This window comes from Lacerta agilis, chromosome 8 (genome assembly GCF_009819535.1).
Source record: "Lacerta agilis isolate rLacAgi1 chromosome 8, rLacAgi1.pri, whole genome shotgun sequence".
Taxonomy (NCBI): domain Eukaryota; kingdom Metazoa; phylum Chordata; class Lepidosauria; order Squamata; family Lacertidae; genus Lacerta; species Lacerta agilis.
In genome coordinates, this window is record NC_046319.1 from 34,903,840 (window position 1) to 34,924,554 (window position 20,715).

At 43.0% G+C, this 20,715-nt stretch overlaps 1 protein-coding gene across 4 annotated transcripts in view; it reads right to left on the reverse strand.

Annotated features, from left to right (window-relative positions):
- The window catches only part of FTO (FTO alpha-ketoglutarate dependent dioxygenase), a 242,490-nt gene that overhangs the window by 74,544 nt on the left and 147,231 nt on the right, over positions 1 to 20,715 (reverse strand). For 2 of the 4 annotated variants that reach the window (XM_033156873.1, XM_033156869.1), the window contains one exon: positions 18,089 to 18,272. The exons of the other annotated variants lie outside the window; for them this stretch is intronic. In XM_033156873.1, coding sequence (XP_033012764.1) covers positions 18,116 to 18,272 — 157 coding nt within the window. In that variant the 3' untranslated portion in view covers positions 18,089 to 18,115. Of the gene's footprint in view, positions 1 to 18,088; positions 18,273 to 20,715 lie in introns of those variants that run through there. 4 annotated transcript variants of the gene reach the window in all.

The following is a 20,715-nucleotide window of genomic DNA, read 5'->3' on the forward strand; positions in this document are numbered from 1 at the left end:
AACAACAACAACATGAATGTGGCCTTAGCCTGTGAAAAGGAGCAGGAAGGCAGTGAAAGAACTCCTTTCTCCTGGTGCCCAGGTTGCCAGCTATTTTTCTCCAAAGCTCATGCCCTCAAATATCTATTTAACTCGCATCTTAAATGTGTTCAGGATCAGATGAAGTGACTTCAGTAGCTGTAAGGTTTCTTTTTCTTGTGTGTGTGTTTTTTGTGTTGTTTTTTTAGTATTCAGTAAAGATTTCTATAAAATAACTTATGGAACAATAGTGAGTGATTTACAGCTTTGAGTCACACCATTTTGAGGTTTGGGTTGGGTTTTTCTCCCCTCTTTTACAAAAACAGGTCATTACTTAATTCCTAGGTGTGTTTGTGGGAAGGAAACAAAGATAAATTTGTTCGCAAGTGAATCGGCGCCCCAGGTAAGAGCCCAGGTGTTCTTTCAACTGTGCTGTGAGACTAATTTCTTCCTGGCCCTCCAGGAACCAGTTGAAGATGGAGACCAGCTGGCCTATCTTCAAATCTTACATACCAACATCTTTCCCTGATTCGTAGATTTCCTTATAACCCCAGACGTTCCACCCATGCTTAAAGCTGGGGGTGGGGAGGACAGAATTTCAAAGACAATGGCAGTTGAAATGCCTTCCTTTACAGTCTGCTGTAACTCAGACCTTGGGGTGTAACCGTGGTGCACTTTGTGGAATTTATTTCCATGAAAGTAGACTTGCAGCAAAGTTCTTCGGGGGAATAGGGATGGTCCATCCCATTTTGCTGCCTGAGGCAAAATGGGAAGGTGCCACTCTCCCTACCACAGGGTTGTGAGGATGCAGCTTCCAGATTCTGGAAAGATCTTGCAAGAAGTCTCCAGGCCCTAGAAATGCCCCCCCCCACCACCACAGAAGAAGTGAGGGGAAGCAGTGGCAGTTCCAAAAGATCTCGCAAGATCTCATTGTGAGGCAGTGTCTCAGCCTGCCTCACAGGAGGTGGGCCCTTTCTAGGATATTACCTGCACGATAGTCAAGAATTTTGAAGGAAATGCTTCTGGCAGGGAATTGTTGATCCTGCTCCTCTAGCCCTAAGGTGCTTACATACTAAGGGCAGAGGGAAGACCTCATGGTGATCAAGAAATAAAGGTAAGGGAGAACTAAAATGATTTGTATAAATTATTATTTTTTTAACACAGAGCCAGACATAAAAAGACAGACAAGGAAGAGGCTAAGGAGGCAAACACAAGATCAAAAACAGTCGGGATATCCCCCCCCACAGAGAGGGAAAACCCATGCCAACCTGACCAGAGGGCAGGGCAGATCTGGAGGGCAGGATAGCTCCTCCTCCTGGAAGAAGAGGCAAAAGACTTGAAAGGCTCTGCCTACCCAGTTCCATGGAAGGAGCCATCCTATTAACCAGATGTCCTCAAGTCCACTCTGGCAAACTGTTCATGGAACATTCAGTCATGAGAACCCACCTCCCTTGCAGAATGAAATGGTATCATCTAGAGACGCAGGTTTAAGGAAAGATTTGCAGCTCAGTTGTACAGCATCTGATTTGCATACAGATGGCCCCAGGTTCCATCCCCAGCATCTCCAAGTAGATGAATGTTCCCTTTTTGTAATCGCGGAGAGCTGCAACTAGTCATTGTAGACAAGACACTGAACTAGGCAAACCAATGGTCCAACTTGGGTGTAAATCAGATTCTGTTTACTGCCTTTATTTGCTGTTTGAAGAACTAGGCTAATTTTACCAAAGTAAACATATTAACACTGTTTTATGTTTTGTAAATTTTACATTTACACAAGCTCTTTTACAGCAATCAAAACACATACACTCTAATTATGTGATTACATGCCTTCATCCCACATATGTCATTACGTGCAATTATTATTACTAGTCTAAAATACCATAGCAGTGCAACAACAACAAAACTTCTACAAGAAAACTTCAATTAGAAGTCTATTAAACATAGGAGACACACCTTTCAAAGTGACTGACCTCATAGCTGGCAGTGGGGATGGATCAACCTGATAAAAACCTATGCTCTATGTGAAAGAAAATCCATATATATATATATATATATATATATATATATATATATGCACATACACACACACACACACACACACACACACACGATGTGCCATAGATTATTGTTATGTTTATTTCATTTTAATCACATTTTTCCTCCATATCCCCTTTTCCATTTTAACTTTACAACATTAGGCACATTAGGTACATTAGGCTGAAAATGTGACTGGCCAAAAGTGGGGATTTGAACCTGGGTCTACTCAATCCTAGCCCAACACACCATTCTTTACACCTCCCTGTTCCATAAACAGCTGCCCATAACAAAAAAGCTACAGTATCATTACTATTCTTTTCTGACCAGATACTACTTAATTATAATAGTCTCCAAGCGGTGTACCGTAAGCTTAACAAATGCAACAGAGATACAATCTAATTGTAACAGTAGAAATGACTTTAAAATGCCTCTAAAAATAATAAAAAGGTATTTCATCAATATAACTGAAATGCATTAACATATCCAACTATGTTCTCTAGCCTTTATTGTATGTGTTTGTGGTGAATGATGGCTGCCTGGTTCTAAAGCACAAACCATTTTGACATAAATCAGGGATCGCAGATCTCTGGCCCTCCAGATGTAGCTGGACTCAGAAGACCCATCAACTTTGATGGTTAGCCATGTTTTCTGGGGGTGGTTGGAGCTGGAATCCAACCACATCTGGAGTGCCACAGGTTCCCCATCCCTGGCATAAATGAGCATGACTAAAATTACGGTCATGTTATCCAGAGTGAGTTCCCACCAACATGTCTACTGAGAAAACTGCACTGCTAATTCTTCACTGCTGTTGAGCCTGTTTACATTTTCATGTAATCCTGCCTTCCCATCTTCCCATACAGCTGTTTGCCGTAGCAGCTGTTAATCATAGAACTTCAAGAGATGCTCATATTACAGAATCATAGGACTGCAACAGGAGCGCCTAAGTAGAACATTCGAGACCAGCCCACAGAAAGCCTGCACATCACTCCTGTTGAAAAGAAAATGCTATTTCCCCATCACAGATTCTCCCGCAGAATCTTGTTTTCTGAGGTTGTCAAAAATGCTCTGATAGAGATCTTAAAAGCTTGTGAACAAATCAATGTCCACACCCTGCCAACATCCTTGACATTCATGCATTAATTGCATAGAAACACATGTTTATACACTCATGTGTACACATCCCTTTGCAGATATCCCAGTTCAACGCTCAAGTGTTGGAGCTCACAGGGCATGTGTCCCCACTCTGCCCCCACATGTTAGCCCTATGCACAGAGGCTAACAAATGGGGATTCTGCCTTTTGACAGAGCTACACTTTGTATAATGCTTTGAGGGCAAGGGCAACTATTTAAAATGGTAGCTTAAAATTTTAGCAGACATATATGCCATGGGTGGAAAGGTCTTTAGTAAATTGGCTAGCTGTCATGCAACATCATTTGCATGCGTGTTCCAAAGACCCTGGCTCAGGTCTCATGTCTAAACTGCACATACACATACACCCTTCCCTACCGCAAGAGTTCAAATTCCATCCTAGTAAATTCCAGGTTAATAATGTGACTCCAGCAACCAAACCACATTTTGCAACATTTACTCAAGCAAATTAGCTCATAAGCCTGCTTAAAACCAATTGCTCCTGGAAGAAGAACTGTTAGCTGCTGACAATATTGCCTTCGTGCTGCTTAGGCATCTCTGTGATGAGAAGCAGATGCACGCAGGCCACTTCATTTGATTGGGAAGAAAGAGGTCTCTGGGATATATGACAAACTCAGGGAATGTGGCTCCTTTAACACTAGCTTTTTATGAGTCACTTTTTAGGCAAACTTTCGTTAAGAGCAAAGCAAAAAGTTCTCTGAATATTTGGGGCAGCGAAAGTCCCCTCTGAGACAGCAATTTGGATGGCAGAAAAAGTATCTGATTTTTCCTAATTGCTGGAAATTGGCTTGAAAGAAGGAGATGGAGAACAAATGTTCATCAGCCTACAAAAGTTACAATAGGAGCCAATTCTCTGAGATTACAGGAAGCAAGGTCTGGTCCAGAGATCTGGGGCCATGGTCACATCTTTCATCTGCTGGGAACTGGGGTAAGGCCACCAGGGTGCAGATGCCCATCACTATAAAACTGTCCAGCTCACATATTTGTCCTGGATGCCAGTTGCTGGGAATGACAAGTGGAGAGAGTGCCGTTGCCTTCAGGTCCTGCTTTCAGACTACCCATAGGAATCGGGTTGGCCACTGTTAGAACAGGAATGCTGGACCAGATGGGCCTTTAGCATAATCCAACATGCCTCTTCTCTGACATTCTGCTGGCTCTGTTTAGACAAGCCTTCCCTTGAACTTGAACTTTCTGATCTAATTGTTTTAATTTTTTTGTTATGCTTTTGAGCAAACTTGCTGAATTGCATATTTTAAGTATGGTTTTGTTTCTTGTGCATTTTAATTATTTGTAGATATTTTATACCTGTAAATCGCTTAGAAGCTATTTTGACATGTAAGCAGTATATAAATTAAATAGTGCTGCTGATGATGATAACAAATTTTCATGATGAAATGGTTTTTAAAAATCTGCAAACTGATGAGGAAATTTGGAGAACTGAACATAAGATTGGAAAAATGAGAAATGGAGAGGAACCAATACTGGCACAATCTCTCATTCCTAATGTGATGGATGACACCGTTAAAGTTGGTTTGTGGACTGGGTGGAAACTTGTTAGAATTCCCAAAATAATGGGCTTCCACACAGCTGTCTCCTGTCAAGACTTCGATGCCTGCGTTTAAAGGTGATGAGAGATACGTGAGGGGTAAACGCCCATTATCAGCATTCTCTTAAAGTCTGGATTGGAGGGAACTCTCAACAGCCACGGCCAGGCCAAGGTCACTGTCCACTGAGACCTTTGAAGATATCTCATCACTCAGCCCTCTGTGATTTAAGTGTAAGAATTTTCTTGACATAAGGCAGTTCTTGTTATTTTAGCCTCTGAGCAATTTTAACCTATGTAATTATTTGAAGTTTTTTCTTTCTGGCCACTATCCAGGCGGAGTTTACCTTCCTCCATTCCAGCATTCCTGGAGGGGACTTCCATGCCCATACAGCTCTCTTCACTCACCATTATTATGTCTACTTCTGGGTCGAAAATAGTAAAGTTCATTTCACCCTCCTACTACTGCGTATTATTTAAGAATCTAACTTGCTCCAGCCTTCCCTACTAATGTTCCAACTATCCAGCTGGCTAGAAAAAATAACACACACACACCTCTCAGCATTCAAAACTGTGTATTCTAAATTTTGCTCAAGAGTAACTGAACCTATCCCACCACTACCACCATGTGATGGATGACCCTTGCTTTGAAAAGCTCAGTCAAAATAGAAAGAAGGCTCAGGAACTCAGATCAGATCAAATTTAATAAAATCACACCCAACTTTACTAAAACAGAACTCTTACAAGAGAGAAAAGGGAGTAATCTCACCACACCTACGACTAACCTAGAGAGCTCCCTGGCTGAGTGGAAAGGCACACCACACCTTTTTAAGTAGGCAATGCCATCCATCATGGCCTAGAGGAGCAACAAATGTCTCAGGAAACAGCCATCATGAATATGCTTATGCATGAAGCATGTGGTGTTCTTAGAGCATCATCACTGGCAGAAGCATCCTAGATGTGTATAGTTAAGGCTGCAGCTCTATACCCATTCCCACACAGGTTGGAAACTTGGGGCTCCCTATGGGAACATTGCACCTCTCTTCAAGCTGCACCTCCTCTCTAGCCTATCTAGAGGAATTCACTGTACCTCCAGAAAGTCTCAGTCTCTCTCTCTCTCTCTCTCTCTCTCTCTCTCTCTCTCTCACACACACACACACACACACACACACACACACACCCCACCACCACATCCAGATACTAGCTCTGGGGAATAGTCATACCTTTCCTGCACTTGTCTTTTGTAAGGATGCTAGTTTACTGTACTTTCAGGACAGAATCCACTGCATTCAAGAGGATTCTCAGACTCCTTTTTCTTCTTCTTTGCACATTTGTTTAGTGAGGTAATTGCAGCCCATATGTTTGCAAAGATCCAAGTCCATATGGCAGCACAGGAAAGAACCAGCTATTCAATTAAATTTTTAGTATTTAAATTTAAATTTGGAAGAGGTCCGTTAGGGCCCTTGAGTCCCGGTCTTGTTAGTCCTCTTAATCCTTCTTCCCTTTTTTGCAAGATGCTGGGAAATTACATCAGTGCTGCAGCATCTGCACAGGCTCCATATTCTCCTCCAAGCATAATTGAAGGCTCCGGTTATAGCCAATAAAGCCCTAGATAGCTTAGATAAAGCATATCATAAGAAACTGTTTCCTTCTAAGAGTCTCATAATTATCCCAGAGATTGATCAAGGGCACCCTTTTAACCAGCTCCATGCAACTCTCCATTGCAGAGGACCATACTTGTGAGGCACCTAGTTAACTAATCCTTCCTCATCAAAGGGAAAGAGGTTTGCGCAAATGCACTCATCAGAATTTTGCAATGCAGTTCTCGAGCCAAGTACAGTAATGTATACGAAAACTACACCAACTGTGGTAAACTCTGCAGAGAAATGCATAAATTAGTGAAAATAAAATTACACTGGGGAAAACTGCCTTGTAAAAATGTGCATATGAGACAGAAAGGCATATAAAAATGTGTATAGTGGAGAAATCCGTCCACAAATGCTGATGAATTTTCACGAGGACTTTTCTTATTTAAAAAAACAATGTCAAACTGGTGCTATAATGTGGAGAGCCAAAGACTGGAAAAATTAGAAACTGAGAGAAATAGAAATCGACATCATTGTCAATCCCTGCCACAGAATCAGTTACAAACACCAAATGTAACCACACAAAGTTATTTCAGTTACAAGCTTGTACAAATGAAAGCACCATATAGAAACAAGGAAAGTATTTTCTAATGTAATGCTGTGAGCATTCTGCTCTCACACGTGTAAAGGATTCATCTTATCACAGGTTCCTGTGTCTCATGCATTACCCCACAGTCAATGAGTACTCATGTGACCTCTTCACAGAGAACCTTGAAAAATTAGGGGATGTTGTTCCTTATTTATGAAGGAGAAGAATGGAAATCAAACCTCCTCTGAAACCTATCCCTTTTTGACATGCCCCTCATAGTCCTCCTCTGCAGAAGGTGATCTGAGAGAGCTATGCCCCAGACATAATTGATCCAGCTCTCAATTAGTGGCTCTGACTAAGCTTTCCAGTGATGAGCAACAGCCAGTTCTGCTGCTGTCAACTGAAAGAACTCTAGGTCCTTGTGTTCAATCGCTGGTTTTGTGTCACTTTCCAGTGACAGGGGAGCTAAGGATGGATCAGGCTTCAGTTCCCTTTCATAGTTCTCGTAAATTGATGAATGGCAAAACATCAACAACACACATGAGCGATGTTCAGCATAGCACTAATTCAAATGCTCCCAGCTTTCATCCAATCTGCTTTTATAGCTTCCTTTCCTGTATCTGCTACTTCTTAAAATTTATTACACTTTCATTAAATATCCTTGGCTGATTGGAGTTCAGAGGTGAGAATCTGTTTCAGGGCAATAATAATAATAACTTAATGGAGACCCTTGTTAATGAGGTATTAACAAGGAGGTCTCCAATCCTTATTTCTACAGATTTAATTCAACCCATGCTACTGTTATTGCCATGTCACAAAGAGTAGGGGGAGCCCTCAGATCATCCATTATTATAGCTATCTGAAGATTTACTGGCCTGTCTTATTAAAATAATCAATTAATGCAGTCGTAATGCCAAGATCTAGGCCAACCTTGCAGGCTAAAGGGGGTCAACGCCTAGTTGATAGGTGGCTAGCTGACCTCCAAAGTAGACCTAAGGTTTGGCATGGAGGACAACAGCTGGGGGTAGGGGGAAGGTTACTCTTGAAATAAAAGTGGTTTGGGTGTAAAGAGGGATATGATAATATATGTAGTTACTAGAAGGACAATTCAGACATTCACATATTTTATCCGGGGGGGGGGGGGACGACGGAACAGAGACAGAACGGGTAACACTGGAATTGAATAGCTATATGATTCTTCACAAAAAAAATCAGCAATCTGAAGTTTAGATCCTTGTCTCCAAACCCCTGTGGAATTTTCATTACAGTGGAATTGGATCATGCCCTTTCTTCTGTGAAGAGGAAACGTTACATCAGGCTTAATCCTCCCACTTCATGGAACAAATGTAGTGACTTGGTTTGGGGTCATGCAGTGGCTTTCATGACTGAGTGGGAATTTGAGCCCACTCAGTCATACATCATAATCCTACACATTAAATACTAGAGCCAGTGTGGTGTAGTGGTTAAGAGCGGTAGACTCGTTATCTGGGGAACCGGGTTCGCGTCTCCACTCCTCCACATGCAGCTGCTGGGTGACCTTGGGCTAGTCACACTTCTTTGAAGTCTCTCAGCCCCACTCACCTCACAGAGTGTTTGTTGTGGGGGAGGAAGGGAAAGGAGAATGTTAGCCGCTTTGAGACTCCTTCGGGTAGTGAAAAGCGGGATATCAAATCCAAACTCTTCTTCTTCTTCTTCTATGCCACACTGGCACTGCAATTCACATCAGTTGTGGTTGCACCGGGGGTGGGTAGATGTGGGAATCACTACTATAAAGATGGGGAAATTCAGATGTTATTGGACTCCAACACCCACCAGCTCTACCCAACATGGCCAATGGGGAGGGGCAAGGGGAGATGGAGTCGAGCAACATCTGAAGGGCCACATATTCCCAACACTGCACTACACAATGGTCTGGTTCATTAGGTGAATTGTACTAAATGATACAAACGGGCTGGACACATATGAAGGTACCATATCCTAAGTGAGATCACTGATCCATCTCAACCAGCCTTCCCAACCTGGTGGCCATTAGATGTTGTTGGATGGCAATTCCTATCATCCATGACTCAGTAGCTCAGTGACACAACATGAGAAAAAAAGGTCCAAGGTTCAGCCTCTAGTGTCTCTAGGTAGGGATGGGAAAGTCTCCTGCCTGGAGACCTACTGCCAGTAAGTGTAAACAATACTTAACTAGATGGACCAAAGGTCTTGCTTCATATTAGGCAGCTTCTTACATTCCTATTTTGTATGATCATTGGCCATACTGCCTGGGGCTGATGGGCAATGCAGTCCAAAACATCTGGAAGGAACTGATGGAGATGGATTGTGGATTAAATCTATAAATTAAAATGTAAACCTTCTGCCCCACATGTGTAGGAGAAACATGAGAGTATACAGGCTGCGAAGCCCTTTTAGCAGAGTAAAAAAGCTCACCACAGGAGGCAGTGATGGCCACCAAACTGGATAACTTTTTTAAAGGATAAGACAAATTCATGGGAATAAGGCTATCAAAGGCTACTAGCCATAACGGCTATACAGTTGGAGGCAGTAATGCTTCGGAATACCAGTTGCTAGAAACCACATGAGGAGAGAGTGCTCTTGTGTTTGGGTCTTGCTTGCAGGTTTCCCACAGGCATCTGGTTGGTCACTGTGGCAACAGGATGTTGGACTAGATTGGCCATTGGCCTGATCCAGCAGCCTCTCCTTATGTTCTTATGTTTTCATACTAAAGGCCTGGCTGTCTGCTTCTGTTGCAATCCCAAGTTAGATTCTTGCTTCTCAAAGTTTTCCTTCTTCTAATCCTCCTTGTTAAAAAAAACCAACTTGCTATTTTTTTTAGTCTTTTTCTTTTTCCGCTCCCCTCCTCCCTACAGCTTCTGGCAACCAACAGCATGCCAACATTGGGTAGCCCATCTGAACCTTACTTCGGAATCAAACAATTTTCTCAGTCTTGCAGAGTCTGAATCGCTCAAGCTAAATCGAGAGGATTTACCTATTGAATGCTCAGGCAGGCTCCCTTTCAACTCTGAAAGAAGGAAGAATTATGAGACTGGAGTAATTCATTGAGAGCTATCTGTCCTGGCACTTAATCAAAGGGATTAGGACTTGGAAAGGAGTTGGGGGGGAGGAGGAAGCCCACAGGTGAACCTCCAGGAAGCATACCAAGCAGTTATCAAAAACATACAAGTTCAAAGCAGCTCAATTTTCATATGTTAAAAGTATGTGGATGGAGCCCGGGGCTTGTTTCTAGGTAAAGTGCAGTGTTAAAGCTGTTTGTACTTGCATATTTAACAGACAAGAGGAATGAAGCAGTGAGTGGCAGTGCGGTATTTAGGGTCCACCTCGCCCCTCTTGCAATGCAATAAATCAAGGCTGGTGAGTCGTGAACTGTTGCCGCATCCAAGTTTCACATGCCCTCTCCCCGACTTTGGCAGTCACAACAGATATTCATTTACCTCATCAACAACGGGGGCTGTCATAACACACACAGGCAAAGATGTTATATGCTGGGGTAAAGGTTGGAGCTGGGGAGAGGGAAGAAGGCATTTCCATAATTGTTATTAATCGTGTCACTGGGGCTGATCTAACAGCTTTATTTAAACTCCCAATGGAAGAAGGAGACATTTATTTTATTTTAAACACACACACACTTTCTCTTCTGAATAGAACAGCAGCAAATGGTATAAGTTAGGGCATCATCTGAGCCTGCGCTGATGGGGGCTTAGACGCCCAACCTATTGCCAATGCCAGGGCTCAGAGATGAGCATACAAAACAAATAGTGGTTAGACCCAGGCTTTCTATCGTTTGGTGTCCTACAGCCTTCCCCAGCCTCTGGCACCCTACAGCTTTGGCCTACAGCTCTCATCACCCTCTTGGTGGCTGGGGCTGTTGGGAGTAGTTGCCTGGCAATACCTGGAGGGCACCAGGTTGGATAAAGCGAGTGCTGTTTCCCCTCAAAAGCTATGCCCATGAGGAGTATGGGGTGTTAGGGTACCTCTGGTGGGGGACAAGTTGTGATCTTTCTGGGGTAGTTTGTCCACTTTTAATCCTCACTCTGCACACACTTGTGGCTCCTAGAAGCTGTCAGCGATAGCCGTCACACCCTGGGAAAGGCTTTGACTGGTCGGCTAAACCAGGTGAAGGTGGCCAATGGGTCTCAAACCCTCAGTGAATTAAGGTCTTCTCCTGCATGCCAAGGCAGTCTCTGGAGGATTGAGTGGGCATGACCAATTGTGGGTCCAATGGTCAAGAAGGCAGTTTCTGCATGCGCTGTAGAGGGAAGTGAGGGGCAGATGGGGCTCATCAACCTGGGAAGGTAGCCCATTGAGAAGGGAAACACCGATCCTAAATCTCCACTGCCTTGTGGGATATCTTTGGGAGAAGAAAAGGCTAAGGAGTAAACCCTACACAAATCTGGAGTGGAGTTCCTAAAATGGTTGGATGGCACCTTGCATGCCTCCTTACAGCAACTCCAGCAGCCAAGCTGGTGCCAAACTATTGCTCTGCTTTCCTTTGGACCACAGCTCAGGACCTCCATACACACTGCCTAGGCTTGTGTGCCAGGAAAGTCACTTTGTGCTGCTGGCGCAGAGGTCTTACTTTGCCCCCGGAGGTGCACTGTCTCTTGAGATGGATGGATGCCAACTTGCCTACACACTTGATTTTCAGCAAACCGAGTCGCTGAAGTCACTTGATGGGAGTTGAAGTCTGGCATCATCGGAGGCAGGGGGACACACTTGTCCCGCAATCCTGCTTTACAGACTGCACCCATAGTATGTTGCTGATGCTTCTTTCACAAACAAACAAACAAACAAACAAACAGGAAGGGAGAAAAATAATCCTTCCCTCTCCCTTCCTCCAGCTCTACTATATATGGGAATGAAAGGCCATCTAAAGGTAGAAAAAAGCAAGACATTGCTGACACTGCTGCAAAACTTGCAGGATGGGGTCACTTTTTTCTTTCTTCCCCATTCTCCATGGGGGAAGGTTTTGCTCCCACCACGAGCTTTACCATACAGTGCCATCCATGATGCCTTCTGCTGCCTCCAGCACACACACACACACACACACACAAAATAAAAATAGGGGAGGGGAAGGAAAAGGGAAAATAAATAAGCCACCACTCATTTTCTTCATGGAAAGCATAGATTAAAGGAGAAGCAGCTATTTCTTTTATTCCCATAAGTTTCTTGCGGTAGGAAGCAATATTGTCAGGGAATGTCACAACAGCCTTTTAACTGCACTCTCCACCCATCCTATAAATGGACTGATGAATGAAGTTCAGGTGGAAGTTTCTTATACAAGTTTGACCATCCGTCTGCCTAGTTTAGTATTATCTATACTGGCTAGCAACAGCTCTCTGGGGTTTCAGGCAGCAAGCATCTCCCAGCCCTACCTGGAAATGTTGAGAGCTGATCCTGGGACATTCTGCAGGCAAAGCTCTGTTATGGAACTATGGCCTATCCTAAGGTTGAGGTTTGGAGAAAGTCAACAGAGGGCAAGAACAAATATCCAGGGCAGTTAGAGTAAGCTGCCACACAGTGGGAATATAGCAAGTGAGCCTCTGGTTCATGTGCCAAACTTGGCCTGCTAGGCTTCCTCATTTGGCGCTGCTTACCTGCCCTACACACGATGTCACACACAATGGCAGATGTGGGGCAGGTAAGGGCTAGGCTTTCAAAGAACCCAACAACTAGCTTTTGATGGGGGGGTGCATGCTGCGTTGAAACAGCTGCTAAAATGAAGGGGAGAAATTGCAGTTTAGAAGCATCTTGCTCTATGTGAGGTGCTTAGAAGTTCCAACTTTGGGACTGCAAAGCACCAAATGACCAGGACAGCAGGTGATTGACAGATGGCTCCATGCACCTGTCCAATTTGGCACATGAGGCAGATACTGATAAGGGTCTGGTCTGTGGAGCCAAAAGGGTCCCCCACTCCTGAAATAAACCATACATGGAAGTTTCAATATCATAAACAGCCAACTGAACAAAGAGTTGCTGTGACACAGACATGGTGCAGAGCAATCCGAGTGATTCATTTGCAAATATCATAGCAGAGATACAAAAAAACAAAGCTCACACTCTGTAATTCAGTAGAAGGGTGGCATTTAGGATCTTGACACTTCAGGTATCACATGAGAAGATGATGTCTGATAAGCATGACAGTGAAAGTTGGCCTAAAGAGAAAGCCACAGAACATGCCAAGGTTGAGCTGAGGTCCATAGCTTCTCACAGGGACTGCAGTCAAGTGGCTCAGCAAGTAGAAGGTCCTAGGTTCAATCCTTGGCTTCTTCTGTTAAAAGGCTCTCAGCAGAGTTGGAAAGACCCCCTAGTTGAAATAGACCACGAGACCAAAGTGGCCTCTAGTCCAGTGAATCTCAAACTTTGGTTTCCAGTTGTTGTTGGACTACCACCACCCCTAGCTAGCAGGACCAGTGTCAGGGATGATAGGACTTGTAGTCCAACAACAGCTGGGGACCCAAGCTTGAGAAACACTGCTTTAGACGTTGCTGGGACTACAACTCCCACCACCCCTGATCATCAGCCATGCTGGTTGAGGCTGGTTGTGTTTTCAGTGTGTGGGTACTATTGAATGCAGAGCCAGAGCTGATGCTGGAGACCATGCAACAATCCTGAAAACTTATTCAGCATTTCCACCACTACCAGTGTCCTTTATTTTAATCTAATGTCTTAACAAGCAAACTTCAACCCAGTGAACTCAGGATCCCACAAGTCCAAGATGAACAGTCCACTCATTGAGTATTGAATTTTCTGTTCTTTGGCTTGCTTCTTTGTATTTTAAATTGGTGTGCTATTTAAATGAATTAACATATGCAAATAAAGATTGACAGAGCTCCCCTCCCCCTGCACACACACCCAGAAAACATTCCCCAGAAGAGAAAAAGGAAAGTATTCGTGTGTCTTAATTACTCAAAAACTGTGTCTTCTATTTAAAGCCAAACTCATAAATAAAAGAATTAGCATATCGTTCATTTTGTCATTTCTACTCTCTTCTAGGAATACACAGCTTTGTTTCCTTCAGGTTCATATAAGTTGTGTGTGTGTGTCACCTTTATTTTTTAAAAAGAATAAATATTCGCTTCATGGTTGCAAAATTTTGGATGGGGGAGCAGAGGGTGAAGGGAGGGCGTTTGCCTGAAAGAAAATATGGCTTTAATAGAAGTTTTACATCTGTGTGGTATTACGTGCATGTAAAACAGATGTAACCTAATTACATTTTCATTTAAATTGCTAAATAGCTACTTCAGGTTTTTTTTGGATTTTTTAAAAAGAAAAAGCTAACATAACATACAAACAACAGTTACTATAATAACAAGTGTACTTAGAACTAAATGGGATGGATCAAAGAGACATCAGACAAAATTTGAGCTGGTCTTTGAAAAAGATACAGTGACATAACAATGCTGTATTGATTTACTTAGTAATTTAACGTCTCTCTAGCTCAGCCAGAAGACACAGCTCAGTTTAGCAGAGACACATGGAGGTAAATCCGTTGAGTTTATATAAAGACTTTGAGTTGCATGAAGATTAGATGTACTCTACTGGAGATTATGTAGCAAAACCCCAAATTGGAAATTAGAATGCTAATGCAATACAATCAACATGATTACAGTTTGAATAATGTTACAAATCGGACAGCAGCTACAGCCTTGCTATTTCGTTTCTTTTTATGTCTCACGAGCAAATTCTAAGCATATTCTCCTGGCTCAGGTTATAGGAGGTCATCTGTTTGACTGCTGCTAGCATAATAGAGCTTTCTCTGCCATAAAAAAATAAAAATAAAATTGCCCCTTTTGACAAAGAGTGAGTAAAAAAAAAACTAGGGATGGGTGGCTCTGTCGATTTCTCACAGACTCTCATGCTCACCATCTTAAGTTCAGGTCACCATATTTCTCCAGCAGTTTGCAAATTTATTTATTTTTTAAAGTCCTTGCGAAATTTTCTCAGTATTTTAGTGCATCCTTCTCCTAATATATACAGAATTGTGGAGTTGGAAGAATTAGGAAGTGGAATTCCTTTGTGAATGAGAGATGTAACTTGTAGTCAGAGGGAATGATTTTACCCAGGAAGTATTTTATTATTTTATTTTATTTTAGTTTAGTTCTTCCACCCCAAAATCAACTTTAAGGTGTCCAGCACAAAGGCTTCCATATCTATATGCCTGCAATTTTGAAGGTTTTATTCACTCTGATGAGGCTACCATGCCTGCAAATTCCATCCAATTCTGTCAAAAGAGGGGGGGGGGAATCCTCTTTTTCATTTCTCAATATTTATCCACCCTCTCCCCTCAAGAATCCTTCCAACCATGTCCCAAACTTTGCCTTAATTCCCGATTCTCCCCCATCCCCATTTGGGGCTCAGGAGTGAACGTGGCAATGGACCTGATGAGGATCCAGAGTCATCAGAGGAAAGCCCAAGTAATGTCCCAGTAGAGGACCAGGTAGAAGAGATCCTGGCAGTGATTATGTAAGTCACCTCTTTGCCAGGCAAATAACTCCTATTTCAGCTTCTTAATCTCCAGGCCTTCCTGGATCAGTTTTAGATGCGACTTCAATGCCAGGTAGGGGTCATGGACACTTGAAACCATCCATCAGCTTTACCTTTTGCAGCTATTTTGTGCCTTCTTTCACACACACACACACACACACACACACCTTGTAACTTAGTGCATTATGAAAATGTGAGAAAGGGGTGGCAGGAAAACTTGCAGATGAGAAGGTGGACAGGAGACCACTTCAAGCGCAAGCAGAATTCAGAGTGAAGTTGGGTTCAGTTTGGTAGCAACTCCAAATTTAACAACTGGGGGAGCTCACTTCCATCACTTCAGTTACAGGTGGGTAGCCGTGTTGGTCTGCCATAGTCAAAACAAAATAAAAAATTCTTTCCAGTAGCACCTTAGAGCTCATACCAAGAACAAACTTAGTTGGTCTCTAAGGTGCTACTGGAAAGAATTTTTTATTTTGTTTCCATCACTTCAGTTTGCAAAGTATTTCTTCATGGTGAGCTTTGGTGGTCAAGCAGCCCAAACTTAAACATCAAGAACTGTGAGACACCAATGAGCTTTCATCTATTGACTGACGGCACAGCCTTGCCTTTGCTCGTCCTGACCAAATTATCTTTATTAAAAGAAACACAAGTTAACTTGTCTGGGAGATGCTATTCTGGTGGTCTTTCCCGTGTGGTTCCAGATAGAATATCATATTTTGAAAACTTCCATCTTTAATACGAAGAAGTCTCCTGCATCACTATTTATAGAACCAGAACTCTTGTGATCTCTTGAAACAAAAAAGGAGCTGTGTGTGGGTGTGCATGTGTCCCCCACCCCCAAATTGGCAAAAGCAACAGAGGCGTTACTTTATCATGAAAGGCTCACTGTTTGCAGTGATATACATTAAAACACCGACACTTCTGAAAGATGAACAAATCCTCTGACCCTGTTTTGAAGTGCCAACACACTCCAGTGTTTGCATCTTAAAATATTTATTCCCTTCATAAAATATCTATGTGCTGATCTCAGTCCCTCAGCAGTAAATATTCTTATTTTTCACATTAGCAGAAGCCCCAAAGAAACTTGAGCCTGCAATCAGAAAAAACAACAAATTTGTTTTTTGTTTTTTAAAAAAGGAAGATGATTCCTATTTAAAATATTACTGTTTTATTACCTATTCACTACCATATAAATGCAAACCTTTTGCTTGAGGAACATAAGAGCCTGCTGGATCAGGCCCATCACCCATCTAGTCCCGCATCCTGTTCTCACAGAGGTCACCCAGATCCCTATGGGAAACCCACAACCAGGACCTGAGCATAAAAGCACTCTCCCTTCCTGTGGTTTCCAGCAGCTGGTATTCAGAAGCAATTCTGCCTCTGATCATGGATGCTGAGCACAGCCATTGTAGCTAGCAGCCACTGATAGCCCACTTATCCATGAATTTGTCTAATCCTCTTTTAGAGCCCTCCAAGTTGGTGGCTATCTTTGCCTCCCGTGGGAATGAGTTCCGTAGTTTAACCATGTCCTGCATGAATAAGTACATTGTTTTCTCGGTCCTGAAGGCTCAGCCAGTGTCAACTGTTGTTGGGGCAAGTTGCTCATTCAATTGGTTCCAACAGGCCTTCCCAGCTGGATAAATGGGTCTTTGCCACAAGTGCCTCTTTTGCATTGTTTTAGTCTTGTTTTAAATGCATTGCTTGGTTCAAAACATGAGACAGGCTCACATTTGCAGCAACTATATTTACAGTAAGCCATGAGTTCCATTCCAAAACCTAAACAATGAGCCTCCATCAATAGTCTTTCAACTGCCATATTTCTTTACATAGTTCTTTTTAAAGAGGATGCACACTGCTCATCCCTGGAGTAATGTGAAGTCTCCTCCTCTTTCAGACAGCATTTGTGAAACTGGTTGCACTAGCTGATTAAATAAGCGTAAGAGTCCTAGAAAGGCGCCATATGACAATTTCACTTGCAGTAACTCTGTCCCTGGGACAGGGAGCCTGTGGCCCTTCAGAATGCTGTTGGTCTCAAACTCCCAAAAGCCCCCAGCAGCATGGCCAGCTGGGGAGTCCAACAGCAGCAGGATGCTCTGTCCCTCTCAGTGTAACATACCTCAATGGTTTGGGTAAGTAACCCTAAAAGTGAGAATTAAAGACACAATAACTACTTTTAACATGCAGCTTCTATATTCCCCTTTAAAATGGCACCCTGTCATATAATACTGGTTTAGAGTTAATTGCAAAACACATTTCGAACCAGCAATTGGAAAACACTTTGCCCAGAGAGCAGCACAGGTGTCAACATTGTCAGGACCTAGTTTCCAAAGGCCTGTCTGAACAGGAAGGTCTTGGCCTGCCAGTGCAAAGATAACAAGGAGGGAGCCAGTCTAACCTCTCTTGGGAGGGAATTCCACTCCAGTATAGTTCCCCCCCCCACTTGCTGAGTTAATGCACTTTGCACATTGACTACCACACACACTTCACAATCTGTGCCTTTGTTGTTGTTGTTTTTTTTAAAATCATATTTATTAATTTTCCAATGCAAATCTCAAATTACCAATCAAATTACAATCCAAATTAATTATACAATTCCCAATTAAAACAATTCCAATTATGCCAAATGTTTACAATTTTTTTGGACTCCCCATGTCTCGGACTCCGGAGCGATCTTCACCTCTCTTTCAGTTGCATTCATAGTCCACAATCTGTGCCCTTTGTAACAGATTCTGGACGTAAGCCCAACTTTTAAGCCTGCACTTTTCCAGCCCTCTATGTGACCACCAAGGCCACAAGTCACCCGTCTGCATGAAAGGTTTTGATTTCCTCATCCACGGGATCCTGGGGAAAGAAGTGGACACTCATTATCCACACTAGGCTTGGAGATCCTGAAGGCTACAGAACAGCCTCAGGGTAAACAACTGAGCTTCCATTAAGCCCGGACTGTACCGCTGGCTGATTTCCTCTAGCAATAATATCCAGGGTCACACGTGCAGAGAATTCTGAGCTGAACACTGCTGGAAGAATTCCGACCAAACACCACAGCTGCATTTCCCCATACTGTTTAGTATGATGTTTTGAAAAAGAATAGCCATTTCTCTATTCAACATGAGCACTGAGCATTAGGGAAACATTCTGCCCCCCCCCAAATAAAATAAAATAAAATAATACTTTGGTTACGATGGCTGTACCAGGGAATTCCTGGGGGGCATTTTTCTCAGTTACTCAATCTGATTGTTATATATATATATATATATATATATATATATATAAAACAAAGATGCGTATATTGGGGGGGGGGGGCTGAAATATTTGCTTGTGCCGTGAAATACTCAATACCATGCACCCTATGGGCATTAGTATAAAGATCCAAATTAAAAGAAACAGTTTGACAAGTGGGACCTGGGGGGAAAGGTGGCAATGTGGGGTGCTTCTCTCCATGATCTCAGATGCTCCATTTCCCCCCCCCCCACTCTCATTTTCATCCTCACCCGCTTCAACAGTCAGCATTACTTGAGCACCGAGCACTGATCCCCTGGGGCATTTGGGGGTCCTTTCCCCCACCCCCAAATAAGCTAATCTACTACTTATATCCTACTAATACCTACCTCTTATGTACATAAATGTTCTGCTTGGGCTACATAGATACTGTCGCTCAGAGCCTTGCGTATGTGAAAGATCAGACAAACCTGGTACCCAACATAATTAATTTGTAGCTGCAACAATGTAAATGGCTTGGGCAGCTTTGTTATCCCCGCAGCAGCAGCAGCAGCCTGCTTGCAAGAACTGGGATCCTCCTTCAGTCACTAGTGGGCAAAGTTGCCATCTCATGATACAGAATCGGAGATGGAACAGCAGTGCAGAAACTGCGTCCAGCTGCCTAGGACTAAGAACATAAGCCCTGCTGGATCACATGAAAGGTCCATCTAGTCCAGCATCCTGTTTTCTACAGTAGCCAGCCAGATGCCTCTGGAAAGGACAAAAGGAGGGAAGGCCTTTCCCTGGCATCTCCAGTGCAGAAAAAAGAAGAAGTCTCAGATAGAAGTGGTAGGAAAGAAACCTGCCTGAGAGACCCTTAATTGCTGATACCAGTCATAGAACAGGGCTAGATAGGCACTACAAAAGTAGCTTTATGTGCACTCAAGAGGAAAGGTTGCAGTGTTTGGGACTTTTCAGTTTCAAGAAAAGGCAACTAAGAGCTGACATGATAGAAGTTGGCAAGATCATGCATGGGATAGAGAAAGTGCATAAAGGAAAAGTTTTCCTCCCTCTCTCATAACACTAGGACTCCTGGACATCCAATGAAGCTGAACATGTTAAGATTCAGGACAGATAAAAGAAAGGATTTCTTCATGGAGGGCAGTGATGGCCACCAACTTGGATGGCTTTAAGAATAGACAAATTCACAGAATATAAAGCTACCAATGGCTACCTGCCATGATGGCTTCTTTTGAATACCATTTGTTGGAAACCAACAACATTTACATCCATTGCTCTGCTCGCTTTTGCCTTTGGTCCCAGCCACCACTGGTGTGTAAACCTCAGAAGATTGGCCAGAAGGGAATGTGGCCTCTTAGGTTGAGCAGGGTTTCCCATCCCTGATCCACAGGGTTTTAGCTTTGAGTTCTATGATGATTGACACTGGAAACTGCTGGTCAGACTCACAGCACTGTCGACTTATGCAGGGTCTCATGCAGGTATTTTTATTGCCTCTTCTCTGCTCCTTTAAACTGGAGATTCTGCAGATTGGATGTGAATCCTTCTGCATGCAAATCCTGTGCTTTGCTATTGAGCTGTGGTCCCTCTCTGCTGAATCTTGCGGTTACATTTTAAAATGATGACTTTTCCAATAATACTTTTGCAATCTGATTCGGAAGAAATAATGTGCAGGGTCGGGATGGGGGGGAGGGCGCAGAGAGAAGATATATAAGGAAGTATGGGTGGCAAACATAATTCCTTCTGGGACCATGAAAAGTTTTATGAGAATAGCCTTGTGGTGCGTGGGGGGGAGCCCTGGACATTTTGACTATAAATTAATTGAAGCCATTGGATCTCTACCTGCATAAAATCATTACGTCGAACAATTAAAGCTTTCGCAAATGTTAATGACCTAAATTTAAAGATGTGTCCTCCCCTATTAAACTGAAACAACACCTCATGCTGTTTAATCAATACTGACAGGATGGGAGCATTAAAATAACGTGGCACTTCAAGGCTGGCACAAACAGCTACTGCGGAAAGAGATCTGGGGGTGGTGGTTTTTCTTTAAGTATCGAGACTTGAC